Raw genomic sequence first — 18,780 nt, 5'->3', positions numbered from 1 at the left:
CTGCTGGTGGTACCTAGCTATGGAACCCATCAGTGCTAGGCTCTGCAGGAGGTGAATTCAAGGGGCAAATGTATGTCCCAGGATTAGGACTGAGAACTTGATAAATGTTAATCTAATGCTTGGCTAAGAGAGAAAATGTGTACCGCAGCAGATGGGATCGAGGCACAGAATTCCATGAATCTGATTTATTCCATTACTCAGAGAGGAGCCAGACCCTGACATGAAAAAGAAGTAGCTTGAGACAGTATCCAAGGGTAGGGATATGGTAACTTCTCATGATGAAAGTCCTTTTTTTCAGGAGAGGCACAGGAGGCAACAGTTAAAGCAGGCTAGTCTCGAGGCTTGGCAAATAGCACCTTTCATTTAAGATTGCCTGAACACCTAAGAAACAGTTCTTGAGTGATATATGACTACTGTTATGTCAATACAAATCACACAGTTGCTGTGGTGATTCGTTAGGCTGAGCCCTCGAGATACAATATTAGGGTGATGAGGGTTTTAGGAAGGAGATCAACTGTATTTAATATGGTCTGGTCTACACTTGAGATTCTAAATCCAGGTCTGAAACAAAGGCATATGTCCATGTCCTAAGGAAAGAAAATTATCTGAAAACAATAGAAAAAAGATTTGAAGCACTAATTTAGCCTGGAAAAATATTTTTCATACTCACCTCCACTCTATCATTAATCTGAATTCAGTTTGGCAAGAGATGTTGTATGGTAGCAGAAATGTGAGCTATGCTAAGGCTTTCTTATTAGAGATGGGTTGTAGGAAAAACTAAGGAAAACTTTTTCACAAGTGTGATGAAGAAAAAAAAATAGCAACAAAGCAAAAAAACCCAAAAAATCCTAAACTTGAGAATGGACCTATAATGGAACAGATAGTGGGCTCCTATCACAGTCCAATGAGGAGAAACTTGCTGTGTATAGCCACCGGGTGAGGTATCGTCAGTGGTAGCTCATGGGAGGACAAGAGAAATTCTTCAGGCAATGAAGGATGAGCAGCTTTTTACTTTATAAATGTGGTCTTCAAGTCACACACACCCATTTAAGGATGCTATTTGGAGCAATCTACAAGTATCGAATTCAGCAGGAAAAGCAGTGTTTTGTTTTCCTATATTATAGCTATATTTTATTGAACACCTATGTACCAAGCATCATGCTAAGCACTTTTACATAGCTTATCACTTAAATCTCAAAATATCTCTGTGAAGTAAGGATTATCAACTCTGTTTAATGGGTGAAGAATTTGAGGCTTGGAGAGTTACATAATTTGACTGATGCAAAATGGCTAGCAAGCGATAGAGTAGGGTTTTCAGTCTAGGAGTTTGAATCTAGAACCAATGCTTTTTGCCACTTTGCTATCCTGCCCCTTGATGATGTGGGACCAGTAACGTATTCTGACTAGGGTACATGAAAGTATGCAGGATTTGTATGCTATATTCTGATGAAATAGAATCTAGGGGTTCCATGAAGAAGATCAACCAATGTCTCCCAAAGTGGGTGACATCACTAGAGGAAGAAGCTTCCCCTTTTAAGGAGTCTTCTCATATGGTGGGGAAAATGTGCATATGACCACACACCATATGAAATCATGGAAACCAATCATCCTCAGGAGAGAGTAACTAAACAGCTATCATACACGAATGGAATGGTTGTTAATGCTGACTCCTTTATATTCAGGTTTCTCCACTTAGATTGTTACATATTATATGATATGGTAACACGTGAATGAGGCAATAGATGGTGAATACATCAATAAACAGAGATCAACAAGTGGCGTACCTCAGCTGCTATCTTTGTCTCATCAAACCTGGCCAAGTGAAGCCCCTAACCTTGTTTTATCCATAGTTGTCTTGTTGACTATCCATGTTGGGGTGGACACCTGGGAGTCACAGCTTAAACCTAAAACTTACCACAGTCACACACTGACTACATGATCGTGGCTAGAATATTTAATCTAAATTATGCAAACTGTGTTATATGGAATGGATATTTGTCTTATTTTACAAATGGAAAAATACACGTAGATTATGAATACTATACTGTTTTAACATAGTACTCGCATATACTATGTTCATAATAAAGTGCTTAACTTTCTAAAGGATAAAGCTTTCTTGTTTGGAATATCTTGGTTATCAGGAAGAGGGAGTTAGTTGCATTATAGAACCATAACTTATTGGAGAGGGGGGTCATCTATAAGGTAACCCTAAGATTTTCCTTGTAGTAATTTAATCTATTAACGGAACCAAAGTGAATAGGATCCAGGGTAAATTTAGAGAAGGTAAGGATTATATATATTTATAGACAATTTATAATCTCCTGTAAAATGTGATGTTATTCTCTAATGGTTTTATTTTACTGAACTTATTAATGTATTTCATCAATCACAAGAATGCTGAATTTATGTTTTGTCTATGCAATTTACTGAGCATATAAAATGTGATGTTTGTTCTCAAGTTCTGGTTTCAACAGTAAATTAGCACACCGAGATAAAAAGACATTCTTTCCTCTGTTAATCATTCTTTCTGTGGAAATTGTTTACTGTATAAGTATATATATCTCCATTCAAGTGATATATCTTCATTCAAGTTGACTTGTGACCACAGCTATGGATCACAATCTTAATATAAGGCCATGAATAATAGACATGCACTTGAGTGCATACCACAAACTCATATAGCGCTGGAATTGTCGATTAAGTCCCTATTGGAGATTTCAGGAAACTGCAAAAGTGGTAATTAACTTAACCTGGGCATAAGGTTGAGTGAGGAAGAGAGCAGAACACAAATCCCAAAGGAAGGAACTCACAATCTGATCCTTCAACAATGAATAGAAACTTGTAAGGAGGATGAAAAGTAGCACAGTATTAGAAGTCATTTTTCTGATCCTACGATACCAAGCTGAGAATAACCCTAGGTTTTCTCAACATCACAAATGGGAACTAATCTTATAGGACTGCATCGTTCTTTTACATCATCTATGCATTAACAGGGAAGAAGTCTCTCACCTGTAATGCTGGGTCCAGCCTAAAACCACACAATGGAAACCCCTGCTTCCCTCCTCCTTGTGGGTATCCCAGGACTGCGATCTTCACATCTTTGGCTGGCTATCTCACGGAGTGCCATGTACATCATGGCCCTGTTAAGAAACACCTTCATCGTGACTGCAATCTGGATGAATTCCACTCTGCATGAGCCCATGCATTGCCTTCTGTGTGTTCTGGCTGCTGTGGACATTGTTATGGCCTCCTCGGTGGTACCCAAGATGGTGAGCAAGATGTCTCTGCTCAGTAGACAGTTCCAGCAGCTCTAATGTTTGTTTCACGCAGATGTTTTTTGTCCACTTAGCCACAGTTGTGGAGACAGGTCTGCTGCTAACCATGGCTTTTGACCGCTATGTAGCCATCTGCAAGCCTCTACACTACAAGAGAATTCTCACACCTCAAGTGATGCTGGGAATGAGTCTGACCATCACCATTAGAGCTGTCACATTCATGACTCCACTGAGTTGGATGGTGAGTCATCTACCTTTCTGTGGCTCCAATGTGGTTCTCCACTCCTACTGTGAGCACATAGCTTTGGCCAGGTTAGCATGTGCTGATCCCATGCCCAGCAGTCTCTATAGTCTGATTGGTTCCTCTGTTATGGTGGGCTCTGATGTGGTCTTCATTGCTGCCTCCTATATCTTAAATCTCAGGGCAGTATTTGGTCTCTCCTCAAAGCTCAGTTGAAAGCATTAAGCACATGTGGCTCCCACGTGGGGGTAATGGCTTTGTACTATCTACCTGGGATGGCATCTGTCTATGCGGCCTGGCTGGGGCAGGATGTAGTGCCCTTGCACACCCAGGTGCTGCTGGCTGACCTGTACATGATCACCCCTGCCACCTTAAATCCCATCATCTATGGCATGAGGACCAAACAACTGCAGGAGAGAATATGGAGTTATCTGATGCACTTCCTCTTTGACCACTCCAACCTGGGTTCATGAACACAATATCTGTTCAGATCTGGAGCATTCCAGCCACCTTCAAAGATGCCTTAGAGATTTGTGGAGCGGGATTGGTTTACCTGGTACTATAAGGAATTCTAAGATGAAGCTGTAAAGGATATCTTTGTGTCACTTTTAAATTTCTACCAAGAATATGAATGAAATGTTTCTAATTTTCTGACATTTTTAATGGGTTAATACAATAGTGTCTGAATCAGAGTAAGTTTGGTATAGAATACAGCTCTGGAATTTTTCCTTCTACAGCTTCTGACTCATATTTCCTACCTACTATCCTACCATCCCCTCTGCTGAAGAAACCAAGTGTTTGGTATCTCCCCCGAAAACTGACTGATATTCTCAGAACTGTTCTTTTCTCCAAGTGATTACATGGAAGAAGCTATTAATATATGACCCTGCCCTCTGGCCCAATAGTGATCTCACTCCATTTGGGTTCTATGTTCACACCTAGACCAGGGTCCTTCCCAAGCCATATGGTTTACTGTTCATCTAGGGAGATATAAACTTGGGATCAGAGATGGTGGTAATTCTACAACACATAAACTGGAAGGAGAAAATTGGGATTGGCCCATGCATCAAAGGCCAATCTCCAAGAATGGATGAGGAGAAAAAGTCTTTGGTTCTCTGATTCCAAATCACTTTGGACACCCAGGTATATTGTTATGTTCTATAAAATACCACTTAACTTTTAAATGTATATCCTATTGTTAAGCTAGTTGGAGTTAGTATACCAATTACCAGCTTTTTGTTTTTAAGCAACAGAAGGTAAGTTAATACAAGTTTGGTTTTGGAAATCTTTCTTGTTGCTTCCTAGTCCCCATCTGTATAACTTAACCTTAAGGCATAGAAGAGAGGGATCAAATATACACAGGTCTTTCTTCTTGTGGGCACCTCTCAGGGGGTGTGCTCTGGGATGAAGAGGTTAATAGAGAACAATATAAAGAAGTTGAAATGTAAGCACTCTTCTTTAGGTTACTGGATGCTTACATGATTTTTGGCTTTTTTCCCTTTCAGAAAATCTTGAACTGAGTAATCAGTATATGTTAAAAGAAAAAGATCTCATATATAAGAGATACGTACATTTGAAAATCTTAATAAAAAGATAATTTCCTACTAGTGTTAAAATTCACAATGTGAGAAGAATCTGTTGATGGCAAGTTACTATACCTGAGTCTTAACACTCCTGTCTATTGATAGAGAAAACAACATTAATTCAGAGTATTAAAAATTAAATAAATAAAACATGGAAAGCAGATAACACAATCTCTGACATATTGTATGAACTTAAAAATATGCCCAATACATTTCTAATTCCATAATTTCAAGGGAGTAGTCCTATACAGACCAGTACTCATATGACAATTCTTTCAAATAGACAAGCTCCTTAGTAACTTAACATCCATACCTTTTGCTAATATTAGACTTGTTTACCTGCCAAGAATGTATTCAATTTTTGAATACCAGCAGAGTAGAAATCAACCTCTTAAAAATCTGATAATGATGCACTGAGGTCCCAAAGGGTAGTAAAGTGAAACTTTTTTCCCTCACAATCCCCTACCATAAAAACTAAACAAGATTATAAGGTTATAACACTAAAAAAAAAAGATTATAAGATTATAAGGTTGTTAAACACATTTGGTAAGATTTTCATTTTGAAATGTCACATTATTCTTTCTCCATAAGTAACCTGAAAAATTGGCTAGGTCCATGAAATGAAAGCATATTGGATGCATTAAAGAACCTAATATAGAGTAACAAAGGTACAGTCCAGCCTGCACCCCAGACACTAATTTCTTCCCAGCATTTCCATCAGGAAGCTTGCCCTACCAGGTCTATGTTTCATTCTCATTTTTTTTTTTTTTCTAAAAGCAGATGGAACCCACTGCTAGTACTCAAGTATTTACTGAACCACATACTTCCCAAAGGGTGCGGATTCCTTTCCATGGCTACCCCAAATGGAAACACCTGTGCTTCTTACCATACATTCAGACACTGCCCCTGGCCCATCACATTAAGCAATGTGTGCTCTCTTAACCAGTGCCTGGGATGCACAGTAGACCCTTCATGTTTGGATTTTAAGAGATTACAACCAATCTTGATTGAAACAAATGAAGACTGCCTATCTGTAGGTAGTTGTGAACCTAAGGCTTTGCCCCATGTCTCCCTTTCTTTCTTTTTTTGCAGTATCCTGGCATTTTACCGTCTTTGCAGCCTTCTCCCTTAAGGCTCAGGTATTGCCTCTCCCAGTTTCTCTGAAAAACAAGGGTAGGCAAAGCTCATCCCTGCCTTGCAGTGAAGGCTTACACCAAACTGGGGATGCCACTCTAGGCATTGCAGGGAGCAGTGCAGGGACTCCACCTCCACGTGACACCTGCCTCTTGCCCTACTAGACCACTTATGAAAGGTACGGTAAAAGAAATTACCCATTAAATTCATATTTGAACAGAAGCATAATTAGGTATCCTCTAGTTTTCACTGCCCCTTTCAGATAAAAGCAGGTTATTTTTGTTTTGATTCTAGTCTATGAATGAAAGTTCCCTCACTTAAATATTTAATACACACAGACACACACACACGCACATACACACAGTACTAGACTAGGGGTACAATGGTGAACAGACAAATAAGGTCCTTGTTTTCATATGGTTCTCAGGAGGGAAGTGTAAACAACTACTCTGTAGAAAACGGTTTTCAGGCACTTAGAGCTTCAATCTTCTTGTCTGGTCTTAAAAATCAGACAATCTGTAATAATGTGGATTATTTAACCTTACAACTCTTCTAACAAGTAATCAGAGTACCCAAACAGGCTTATAAATGTAAAAAACAATCAAACTAACCTAAAAGAGTACATTACCAATGACGCCATTTCATTCCTTCCTTCATTCTAAGTTTGAATGAATTCATCACCTAACAATCCTCCGTTTCTAGGAAACTTCCAAGATTTGTCCTAATAGCGAAAGAACAACATTGATTTTTCCTTAACCCTTTTGTGCCAAGTGTCCACAGACATTAACTGAAGTCCTTCCTAGGGACCTACTTCTCAATTATCCCCAGGGAATCCCCCGACAAAGATGCTTCTCTAATGGTGGCAGGCTCAACCCTTTGCCAGCACCAGGGTCTGTGACTCACCAGCTCATTCCCCTCCAAGCAGATGATGGAAACTTCTCCCCTTCTACTGCTAATTCTCAAGATGCAGCCTGGAAGCATGGTGGGCAGAATGAGTTTATTTCTCCAAGTTTGGCCTGTTTTAACTCCTACATACGTGAACAGCCAATATAATACAATTAAAGTAGAAACACAATTTTTAGTATTCCTTATCACAGCCATTTGAAGCACATTTCTGCCTGAAAGACTCTAGACTGTCAGGAGAGGCCCTGAGACAAAGACACTGCTATAAGATGCGGGCTGTATCGTGGCACAGTGGCAAGGTCACCACGTGCAAAATCTGTGGCTTGCCTGCCTCTGTGCCTCAGACGGAACAAATGCATGGGATGGATCTGGGATCTATACAACAGTTCCATGAGGCAGGACAATAATATGAGGTTTTATGCTGAATTACACCCATTTTCCCAATGAGGACACATAAAACCTTCCAAACACGTGAGAAGTTTCAGACCCAAATATAATAAATGATGTACAGGCATGTGACCTGTGAAGTGAGTTTGTCAACCTTGTTTCATATGAGTGTGAAAAATGCTTTATAATTTTTATAATCTTATCTTCAGCAGCTTTGTAAGAAATAACTTGCTCCAGCGGCCAGGCATGGTGGCTCATGCCTGTAATCCCAGCACTTTGGGAGGCCGAGGTGGGCAGATCACGAGGGGAGATCGAGACTATCCTGGCTAACATGGTAAAACCCCGTCTTTACTAAAAATACAAAACAATGAGCCAGGTGTGGTAGTGGGTGCCTGCTGTAGTCCCAGCTACTTGGGAGCCTGAGGCAGGAGAATGGTGTGAACCCAGGGGGTGGAGCTGGCAGTGAACTGAGATTGTGCCACTGTACTCCAGCCTGGGTGACAGAGTGAGACTCCATCTCAAAAAAAAAAAACAACAAAAAAAGACATAACTTGCTCCATTAAGGTCATTTCAGTTTCCTCATTCATAAAGTGAAAATACAAACTAAGGCTCACAGGTTTTCTGATCCTGCCACTTAGAGAAAAAAAGCAGGACTAGGACACTGGTCTCCCAGGAGTCCAAGGGACAGTGATTTGCCCAGGTTGTGCTCAGAGAGGGAACGGCAGTGGGGTGGCTTGGGTGGGTCAGTGTCCCCCTGCTGCACTGAATTTCTCTTGCCAGGTGGTAAGAGAGTGAGGGTCACATAAAGGTTGCTTAGTTGTAGCAAACCTCAGGGGAAGCATCCTCTGACTGGCCTCAGCACAACAACCAGCTCTGGGTATGGGCAGCATTTTTTTGGCCTATTGGGAAAGCCTATCTAATGGTGTCCTGAAGATTGTGTCTACTTCATCATCCTCACTGACTTAACTGTGACACCGGACAGGAATCAGGGAAGAGGAGCGTTGGCTACTCCACGGACAAAGTCCTGATCCTTACCCCAACAAGTCACCTTAGAACTGCTCTGATCCTCACCATCAGCCCTGTCACGCTTTCCTCATGGGGTGTAGTGCTCATTTGACTGGGCCTCTGCTTTTTAAAATAAGTGGTTTCATGACAGACTTTAGCCTGGTAGCAATGACCAAAGGATCAGACAGAGGAATCCTTGGATTCTGAGCTCACGTCAGTTTCAGGGGATACCTGTCAGTGGCTGGGTCCTCCAAGCCCCATGGGGGCCAGGCCCAATTCCAAGGGCTCTCTGGTTAGGATGATAGCTCTCTTAGTCCTCCCCATCCAGGGAGCAGATGGCCAGAGGAGCAGTATTGTTGGTTCCAATGCTGTAGCAAGGACTAAAATAGGGCAGGAGGCGCCCAGGGAAGGGATAGCGGGGGAAAGTGAAGATGTGGGAGCCATAGTCAGTCACATTGTAGAAGGAAATGTCATGGGCCTCATAATCCACGAAAATTCCCACCCGGCGAGGAGGGACTGGCAAGGACAGGAGGGGGTACTCATCAGTGCCTGCTCGGTACTCATTTCCCTTCCTCAGCCTTATCACCCAAAATCCATAGTGGGGGGATAAGTAGACCACCTCCTTCCGGTCTACATTTTGCTTACATACTCCCAGGCCCCACTCAGACCTGTCTCCCACCTCCACCTCCCAGTAGTGCCGGCCTGAGGAGATGCATTGGCTTCCCAGGACAATATTATAGCGGTAAAATCTCTCAGGATTGTCTGGCAGTTTCTGGTTGGTGTCTCCATAGTGCACACGTTTTCTGTCTTCAGACACGATGAGACGGGAGTAAGCAGTATCTGGATCCAGGTGCACATCAGCTAGAAAAAAAGGTCCTGGTTGGTCACAGTGATATAGGGGCAGGGGGCATGGGTGAGGGCTGTCTGATAAATTCAGCCACAGATTTCTCAATAATGAGTGGGTGAGGCTGGATGGAGCATCCAGAGGGCACTGAACCATTTTCTTTCCCTGGGAGGGGTCCCTCCGACTGTCCACTACAGTTTCCCCCAGGATCCATTACCTGCATAGGTCTTCAGGATCTCTCTTAGCCCCAGCACACGGCAATCTGTCTTCAGCTCCAGGGAGATTGGTTCTGGCCGCTGCAAGCTCCAAGATTTGCTCCTGGTAGAGGAGGGTGAACCTCAGGGCCAGGAGTCCTGGCTTTGCCACATGGGCCTTATCTCAGTACAGAGAAGAGGGGCTTGGCCAGGGACGTAGTGAAGTGCCCCACCCCAGCAAAGCAGTGACATGATGGTTATGGTTATTTGGCTGGGCCTCAAGCTGTTTGTGTGCGGAGGTGAGAACACCCGCATGCCCATGCTGTGGGAAGGGTTGGATGTATAACTGATTCTGGGAGAGGAGGAAGTGCACATATTTTCTGCTGGACACGAAGGAGTCATGGGCAGTCTTTTTTCCTCTTTGAGCAATCGACTTGAAACCACATATTTTATAGCTTCACTTGATATACATTTGATAAAGTACAAAGAAGAAAAAGGAAAGATCAACAAAGATTCCTTAGCCATTACCAGGTAAGTGGGACGAGACTGTGGACCAGCACCTGCTTTTCTGTGTGCATCGAGTCTGTGCTCTGTCCCTACTTCTGGCTCCAGCCAGGCCCCACTATCCCCTACAGGGCTGCTTAGAGGCTCCAAGGGTGAGAACATACCTGTTTAACACTTCCTGAATATCCTAGGAGGAGAAAAAAAATGCAACACCTGAGTATGTGCTATTCCTCGGAGGGAACAGACATCAAACTGGCAGGGAGTTTCTCTACGGGAAGGGAGACAGATACCAAGAATGGAGAGATGCCATGCAGAGGTAAGGAGAAGCGTATGGAAGGATGGAAGAGCAGGCTGAGCTTTGGCTGAACTGGCCAACTTCAGGCTCCATCTCAAGACTCTCAGGCTAGAGGAGAGGGCCTAGAATGATGCTAGAGCTGCCTGAGCACTGTCCCACCTATGACACAACAACAGACCAGGTCATCCACCAGCCAGGGAGAGGGAAACAGCAGGTATTCGCTGGGGAAACACAGGATCCATGATCAGCTGGCAGAGTGCTGGCAGTCCCTACTGAAGAGTAATGGATGCTCTTTCCTGGAGTCTCAGTCTATCTTCAGCTATCACTCAGGGTTACCAGGAAAACCTGCTACTCACCTGCAGCATCCAGCGGACAGGCCTCTGTGACCTCTCTTTCAACTCCGCAATCATCCTCCACAGGACCCGGCTCTGCTGGATGAGCTCACTATGGTTCAACTCCAGTTTCTGCATGGTCTCCGCTGCCTCCTGCTGTAGGCTGGCCAGAGCTGCTGTTACCTCTGCCTCCAGCTGCCGATGTGGTGGCTGCTTTTTCTCCAGTAATCGCTGGTATTTCTCAAACTCCCATACAATACTCTGTTTTCGGGTTTCCACCTGTATCTGTGGAGCCAAGATGGAAATCAGCACTGATACTTTCAGTTACCCAGTATTGAGCATACTGACATATGCATACACACATACTCTGCAGTGGTACCAACCATGTGACAGGCTATGTGGGGGCAAAGATAAAGGATACTATTTTTCCTAGCTTCCTGTTCCAGCTCCACCACACGCTTCTAAGTCTCTATTGTCACTCTTACTGACTCCAGTAGGGTCCAGGATATTATCTAAATGCTACAAGCTCTAGACTATTTTCCATTTTCAGAATAATGACAAGATGTGTTACATTTAAGTCTGTAAGGCAGTGTAACTTAACTACACTGTTAGGTGGTTCATTTTCATGTTGATATTATATCTGTTCAATGTGCTGTTTTAGATTGGTTCAGTGTTACTTTCTGCTGATCAAAAGTTCTAGTAGTTTGATACTTATTGGCCTCAAATTTATTTCAGAGGTGATTTTCCAATATTTTAATAACCAGACTCTTAGCAAATATGCTCTAACTTGGGAAAGTGAAAGAGAAATTCTGCTTTACTAAGCATGATATAAGCCACACCGTTGTGAGCTGACACATGTGAGCACGTGCTTTCCCTTTCTCATATATGAGGATACAAGACCAGAGGTTATCCCTACATCACCAAGGAGAAATTGGAATTAAGAGGTGACATGGCCTACCTAAGGCCTGGGACAGAGAAAGCAGGGATTAGAACCCCAGGCTCTGTGATTTCAAGCCTTACATTCTGCCTCACAGAGATAAGAATGCTACCCCAGGCCAGCTCCAGGACCACACAGGACGACTGACACAAACTCTCTTCCCCACGAGGCAACCTGCCTTCCAGGTGGCAGTTCGTTTCCTTTCACCAACTTCCAGCTTCCAGGCCTCTTCTTGCTCTTTCTTCAGATGTTCGAGGGCCTCATGAAGTTCCCACTGCAAGAGACAAAACCCTCATGAGGCCACCTCCAGCAGCCTAGGCTTCCTAGCATTGGGAGGCTGTGGGAGAACCAGAGTCCTTCAGGCAACTGGCCACAGTGAAGGCTGTGGGGAAAGGAGTGCGACAGAGGAAGTAGACTCTGCCCAGATGACATCCAAGGTAGCTCTCTGGGCCAAGAATAATTTCAACTCCCACAGTCTCTAAATGTCTGTAAACTGGAAGAAAACGTCCATTTCTAGCCTCTCCAGAAAAGTAGATTTCCATGTCAATTTTTATCCTTATCTTATTTATTTTTATCTTGCTGTCTGCCAGAACCTTGTTACTCCAAATGTGGTTCAAGTGGATCAGCAGCATCCACATCACCTAGGAGCTTGTTAGAAATGCAGAATCTTGGCCTCCCCTTAGACCTACCAAATGAGAATCTCAATTTTAGCCAGATCTCCCAGGTGGTTCATATGCATATTAAGGGTAAGCAGCACTTTCCTAGAATAGTAATGCAAGGGATTTCTACTGAAAAGCATAAAGTATGCAGACACACCATTTAATTCTGCTATTTTAACAAAATAGCAATTATTTTGTTAAAATTTATCAAATGCCAGGTATATTTTAAGCTCTAAATATGGATGTGATATTTACAATCCCCTGAGCCTGGTATTAACCTCATTTTATAGACAAGAAAACTGAGGCTTAGAGGGTGACCTACCCAAAGTCATTCAGGTAATAAATGGTTGGGCTGGGATTTACTCCAGCCCTTTACCCCTGTGTTATACTATCTCCCTTTTCTAATATTCTCAAAAACAGAATGAGTTAGTAAACACTTTTCATATTTTAGAAATCCCTCCCATATAGGAAAAAAGCTATTCAGGGTATTTGTCTTACACTCTCACCTTCCTATTTCAACTCCAAAAAACAGAATTAAGATCAATGCTGGATCACTGGATCACAGAATCACTGAGATAATGGTTCCGATAAAGGTGTCATTATGGGCATCTGAGGAAGAGTAAAGAGAAGACCAGAAGCTGGAAGTTGATGAGGTAAGGTACAAAAAAGGAGTCCCAGGTTTGTCAGAGATGACTTGTCAAATAAACAAACTTGGGAGAGGAGAAAGAGCAAGAAGACTTGAGTCACAGCCTCTGATCTTCCTTTCGCTAACTGGACTTGAACTCATAAAGGACCTGAGAAGATTAGATTAGATGACCTCTCTCACTCCTGTGATTCACCCATAGTTCTTTCCACCTCTAAAATAAATTACCATGTTTTCAACTTTCTAAGCCTCACTTTTGTCTATAAAATGAAGCAGTAAGTGGTCCATTCAATGCCAAATGACTACTTGCAGCATTGCCAGGAGGAGTTTGCAGGTCAGGTGTAGCCTTGACCAAGAGCCTCATGCCTAAACTCATCCAAGGCATTCAGAATCTAGTTAAAACCCAAACTGATTTCCTTTACATTCTCAGTATTGAAATCAGCCTTGGGTTAGGCATTGAGCCATGTTAGGATATGGGATGGGGTGTAGAGGAAGTGGGAGGGCAGGAAATCAAGGAAGGTCATGAATACAAGGAAAGGTATAGCTCCCTGTATCAGATTCCAGGATCTGTGGGTGTCAGGAACCAAAGGAATCAGCTCGCAGTCTGTGATGCTGGTGGTCAAGCCCTTGATCTAGTAATAGCCAAGTTGGCGCTGGGGGAAGACTGGAGTGGCCAGCTTCCATCTCTCACCTTGTACTCCCAGGCAACATCCTCCATTGGCACAACACTGTGGGCCTCATGCTCTGGGGACTGGCTGCAGGCCTCACACATTATCAGGACATCCTCTTTGCAGAACATCTTCAGCTTTTCCCCATGGCACTCACACAGATCACCCTTCAGCCCCATTCCTGGATGTAGCCTTAGCAGACGGACTTTTTCTACAACATTGGCCAGCTGCCAATTAGGCCGCAGGTTCCTTGGCTGGACAGGAGCTCGACAGAGGGGACAGGTGTAACCCCAGTTCTGGGATTCTCCTGGGATCTCCCAGAGTCCGGAGAGGCAGCTGTGGCAGAAGCTGTGGCCACAGTCAATGCTCACAGGCTCCCTCAGGAAGGTCATACAGATGGGACAGGCCACTTCTTCCACAATGGCTTCCACCAAGGCTGTGGGATCCATGGTTCCTTCTCACACCCTCCTCAGAACATGAATGAAATCAGGGAGAAGTGGTAAAGGCTGAGAAGAAGAAAAGAAAGACAAATAAGAGAAAAAGGTAACAGGGGAACAGAGAGATCAGTAACAGGAAAAATTAATTTCTGGGGAAAAACCACCTTCCTTTTGACCCTTTACTGACCTTCTTTAGTAAGCATTCGCCTTTCCAACTGAAGGGTGCATGGTCTGAATGGGTCACATTACTCACATCATGAAGGGGATAATGGGGATGCCTAAGTGAGTGAATATTGGGAGTCCTCAGTCTTCATTCACTTGGCCAACTCTGATTCTCCTCTGGGTTCGTTCTACTAGACCATTACCATTCCAATTATGCTCTACAAATCAGCATTATTTCTCTTAAACTTGGGTAAGTTCACATAAAATGTGGTATTTCAGTATCTGAAGTAAGGCCATAAATACCTCCAGCCTCACTCTCTGGTATCTTTATATTTACATTTATACAATTCAAAGTGTCAAAAGGTAGTATGCCAGAAGCCCATTGCCTACACGCTCAATTTGTTTTCTTGTGTTGCACACTAAAATGTAAAAACTGTAAAGGAAACAGCAGTTCTTTTCCTGTGCCTTTTAAACCCCTGCCCACTGCTCCAGCACTAATGTACTTATTATTCACCAAGATGCCAAGACATTCTTCTGAGCTTTTAGTGGTATGTTACAAGCAGAGACGAAATAACATCCCTTGGAGATTAAAACAAAGATCATTTGATGATCATCACACCCATATTGATTAAATCACTACTCCAGCAAGAAATCTGAGATTTTTGTCAGGGCCACGTATGGGCATGACAAAATGGTCATGGTCAATGGCAGGCTCTTGGCTCAGGTGGCAATATTTATTCACTCACTTTGCTAGCTTGTGTTACCAGCTAGAGTCTATACAAGGAAGGGCCATGTTGGTCCTAGTTCCCGTTGTACCCTCAGCACCTAAACAGCACCTGCAATGCAGATATTGCTGAGTAAATATTTGTTGAATGAATAAACCAGCTAGACATAGAAAATAGTTCCTAAACCCAAAATCCTTTTAGAATTTGTGAGGTAAATTGAGAGCATACATTAATAATAAAAGCAAGCACTCTTTGAGCACTTATATGATGTGCCAAGCACTGTTCTGAGCACTTTACATGAATTAAGTTGGTTTATTTCACAACCCTAGGCAGAGACCATTATTGTTCTCATTTTACAGATGTTTGGCTTGGGGCTCTGCCATCTATCTTGGGCAAATTTCTTAACCTCTTTAGCTTTAAGGTATAATACAAATTCAAAAGGAGAGAGAAAAATCACTATGGTTTAGGGCAGTCCAGTAGCAGGAAGCAGGAAGCAGGGCAGTAAATTTTGCAGGACTCTGATATGCCACTGGCAGCGTGTGCCTTCTCACTAGATTCCCTGCCTCCTGCTTTTCTTCCTCTCACTATCACTACCAAACTGTGGGATCCAGTATCCTAAAACCTCCTTTTGGTAAATCACTAACTTACTAAAGAATCTATCCTGGCTCCCGGTTAACAAGATCTCTCCTTGAAACAGCACCTGTGTCCAGTTAGGCAAAGGAATAAACTTCCGCACACTCCTGCAAACTCCTCGTCCATTAAATCTACCTGACTTGGGTTCCTGCTGTTCTCCCAGTTGAAAATAACTTCTGCATGATCCTGCTTTTGACGTGATTTGCCATGTATTTGTCTATTGTCTTACTTCCCATACTAGAACTTTTTCATGCAGATAGATAGGGTCATTGTCTGTTTTGTTCATTTCTATTTCCCCAATGCCAAGAACAGTGCCTCAAATACCTGTTGAATACGTGAAAACTAAATGTAAATGTTGAGTTCCAACTGATAGATTGACTAAGTGGAGGATGTGTTAATATCCTTAGCTAAGGCAGTAGAGACATTAAGAGACACCAGCTAAAGTCAATAGAACAATAGATGGAAATTGATACCTATTATTTAAAGCTACAAATGGAAGACCTAAAATAGCGATAGAAAATTGACAAGATTGTGGCAGTAGGAAAGTAAGGCAAAGAAATATCAAAATGATAAATCCAGAAATACAGAGGAACGCACATGATTTTGATTTAGGGTGATAAAAACATCTAAATGGGGAAAAATTAAAAGTGGCAGCCTCTGCAAAGATCTGGGGATGGGTAGGCACTGCTCTTCAAAATAAGACCAGCTTCAATGTTTGACTTTTTATTATACATGAATTACTTTGAGAAAATTCAAATAATTAAACGTTCGGTTGCTTTGACTGTGCCTTCCGTAGGGTACAGTGAGAGTCTGAGACGGGCATTTGAGAAGGGGGCGGGGCCTGGAAGACTTCCAGGGAGGACCCCAGTGGGAAGGGGGTAGAGGGGCGGGCGGTAACCTCCGGAGTCAGGGAGCAGCTGGGGACAGTAAGCTCCTGGCCTCGCCACAGGGCTTTGGGCAGGTCCCCAGGACAGCGGGCGGGTCGGGGTAAAGTGAGCTTGCAGGATCTGACTTCAGAAAAGGCAGAGTTCTCTACCCACCTCCCTCCTGGGCCCGGACTGGCGCTTCGCGGCAGAAATTCAAAGTGAAGAAGCCCGGTTCCGCAGCGTCCAGTGGCCCAGCGTCAGAAGCGGCCGCTCCCGGCAGCTCAGCACTTAGGGCCAGAGAGCGCCGGAGGCCCAGAGCCCAAAGCCCGGCAGTGCAGGCCCGGTAGCCCGCAGCTCCTAGGATACTACACCCGGCTCCAGGCCCCGGTAGCAGGACGGCAGCCAATGAGCGGCCGGCTGGGCCCAGGATGGCTTCGCCCAGGGGGCGGTGTGTTTGTGGGGGCAGCCAATCACAGGCAGTGACCAGGGTAACCCTAGCCAATTGGTGATGAGATGGGAGTTCCGGCGCTTCTAGGCATGTCAATGCTTTTTCTCTACTTCCTGGGTTTTTCTGGTCCCTTCACCCACTCAAGATTCCCTTAAACTGTAGAGGGTTCCAGAAGTTAGTTCCAGGATAGGTCAAAGGATTGAGGCTCCCGAATGATACCCCCCAGGCTGTGCATTGAGAGACTCAGGTGGCTATTCATTTGCCAGTTTGTCTTGTTAAACTCAGAAGCCGGAGATTGGCCACGTCTCGTTCTGTGACCCAGCTTAGCATAGGGTTGGGCACACATATGGTGTGGACTCTGCTGTTCCTGGCAATATTCGCGACCTCTCATGGTTCCAGGCTGCAAGTACTGGGTTCTTAAACAAACAAAACCCTCTCTTTTTTCCTGGCATACTCTTACACTTCAATACTTAAGTAACCAGCTTGTCATCACTATTGCCGCCATACACTTTAAAAGGTAAAAACAGACAACAGAGACCGGGAGTTGATGGAGAAATTGAATCCCTGGTCAAAAATTGTCATTAAAACAGGAAGAAAAAATATTAAACAACTGGTATCCCTTCCTCACCCAAACACATAGACACATGCACGCACACACAAAAATTGTTACTTAAGACAGTGATTTGGGTTTTTCTTTGTACTCCCAGGGCCTTGTCCTTCTCTTGACACTTAGGTTTTAATAAGCAAGTGAAGGCACCTCCTATCTACGTAGAAAATAACCAGGAAATCCTCCAATTGAAGCTCGGTTCCAAATTATATAATATCTTAGTTGTTAGGACAGAGACTCCAGAATGCTCATGCCAGTGTCTGAGCGCAGGCCATGGTTAAAATTCTGAAGGGTGAGGCCCAGAAATTTCCTGCAACACATAGGACTATGAGGAAAGACAAAAGTATCTTAGGTCTGAGCTGGACAGTCTGTCTCACCCAGTTTTGGAGAAATGGCTGCTCTAATAGAAAAATGAATTAATTAATTGAAATAAGCCATTTTAAACATTTATTTAACATCAATTTTTTGACAATATTATACTGGGTGCTGGGATTACAACTATGGTACATATAGTCTCTGCCTTTAAGAAGCTGAAGGTCAAGTTGGTTGTACTGCTCTGGAATCTCTGTGAAGTTAAAACAGTTAATGGGAAGATCATTTTCATGTGTAAGGTGAAATTTGTAACTATGACCGATTGTCAAGAACCCTGGCAATCAGGGTAACTGGGGGCGGGGGCTTGTATTCATGTGGGGAAGGCTGGAGAGAGGGCTTTTGAAGACAGATCAGTTTACTTCCAAGGCATAGAAGCTTTCCTTTACAGATATCTTCAGAGTGTTTTGTTTGTTTGTTTGTTTGCTGTGAGACAGGTGTGTCCAGGTGAGGCTCTGTCTTGGACAAATTCCACAGCTGTAGCTGCAGACCCCAACCCTCTTCCCTGAATCCAAGATAGAACAGGACAACAAGATGAGTGGCTGACTGTAGGATGGTGCCCATCTGTGCTGTAGGGGAGGAGTAGCATCACAGGAGAAGCAAGAACTGAGAACTGTTTGGGGAACAGGGAAAGAGATATAGGCACTGAATAAATAGGACTAAGGAAGAGTTAGGGAGTTAGTAGAAATCTGAGGTCTGATATTCTGGAAAGAGACCAGAGACTGACTATATTGCATGTCATGCAACATTTTTGCTTAGAGACCCCTAGTTTATTTTCTTCTCTTACTCTTTCTGAGGAAGTATGAGCCACACCCTCAGTTAGTTCTGTACAATCTTAGGCTTGAAGAATATAATCTTAGGCTTGAAGGCTTTAAAGGGGAAGAAATAGCTGCCTGTGTTAGTGGCATGTCAGTCATCAGGAGAACCTG

The 18,780-nt window shown here is 43.4% G+C and overlaps 1 protein-coding gene and 1 pseudogene across 2 annotated transcripts; one reads left to right on the top strand and one right to left on the bottom strand.

Annotated features, from left to right (window-relative positions):
• Positions 1-3,014: 3,014 nt before the first annotated feature.
• On the top strand, positions 3,015-4,046 carry LOC119626619 (olfactory receptor 52I1-like; annotated as a pseudogene).
• A 3,165-nt stretch (positions 4,047-7,211) lies between these two features.
• Positions 7,212-17,057, bottom strand: TRIM68 (tripartite motif containing 68). Of its 2 annotated transcripts, XM_008019939.3 has the most exons (7): positions 16,602-17,056; positions 13,628-14,110; positions 11,813-11,908; positions 10,722-10,982; positions 10,235-10,257; positions 9,590-9,690; positions 7,212-9,389 (listed from the first exon to the last, which is right to left on the bottom strand). In XM_008019939.3, the coding sequence occupies exons 2-7, from the start codon at positions 14,051-14,053 to the stop codon at positions 8,839-8,841; spliced, it is 1,458 nt and encodes a 485-aa protein (XP_008018130.1). In that variant the 5' UTR covers positions 14,054-14,110; positions 16,602-17,056; the 3' UTR covers positions 7,212-8,838. The 2 variants fall into 2 exon arrangements, with proteins under 2 accessions (XP_008018130.1, XP_037861452.1); XM_038005524.2 differs by lacking the exon at positions 13,628-14,110 and having other exon boundaries at positions 16,602-17,057.
• Positions 17,058-18,780: the final 1,723 nt, after the last annotated feature.

The sequence above is a fragment of the Chlorocebus sabaeus genome, chromosome 1, assembly GCF_047675955.1.
Source record: "Chlorocebus sabaeus isolate Y175 chromosome 1, mChlSab1.0.hap1, whole genome shotgun sequence".
Lineage (NCBI taxonomy): Eukaryota > Metazoa > Chordata > Mammalia > Primates > Cercopithecidae > Chlorocebus > Chlorocebus sabaeus.
The sequence above is the reverse complement of the archived record's forward strand: the minus strand, read 5'-3'. Positions and strand labels throughout refer to the sequence as shown.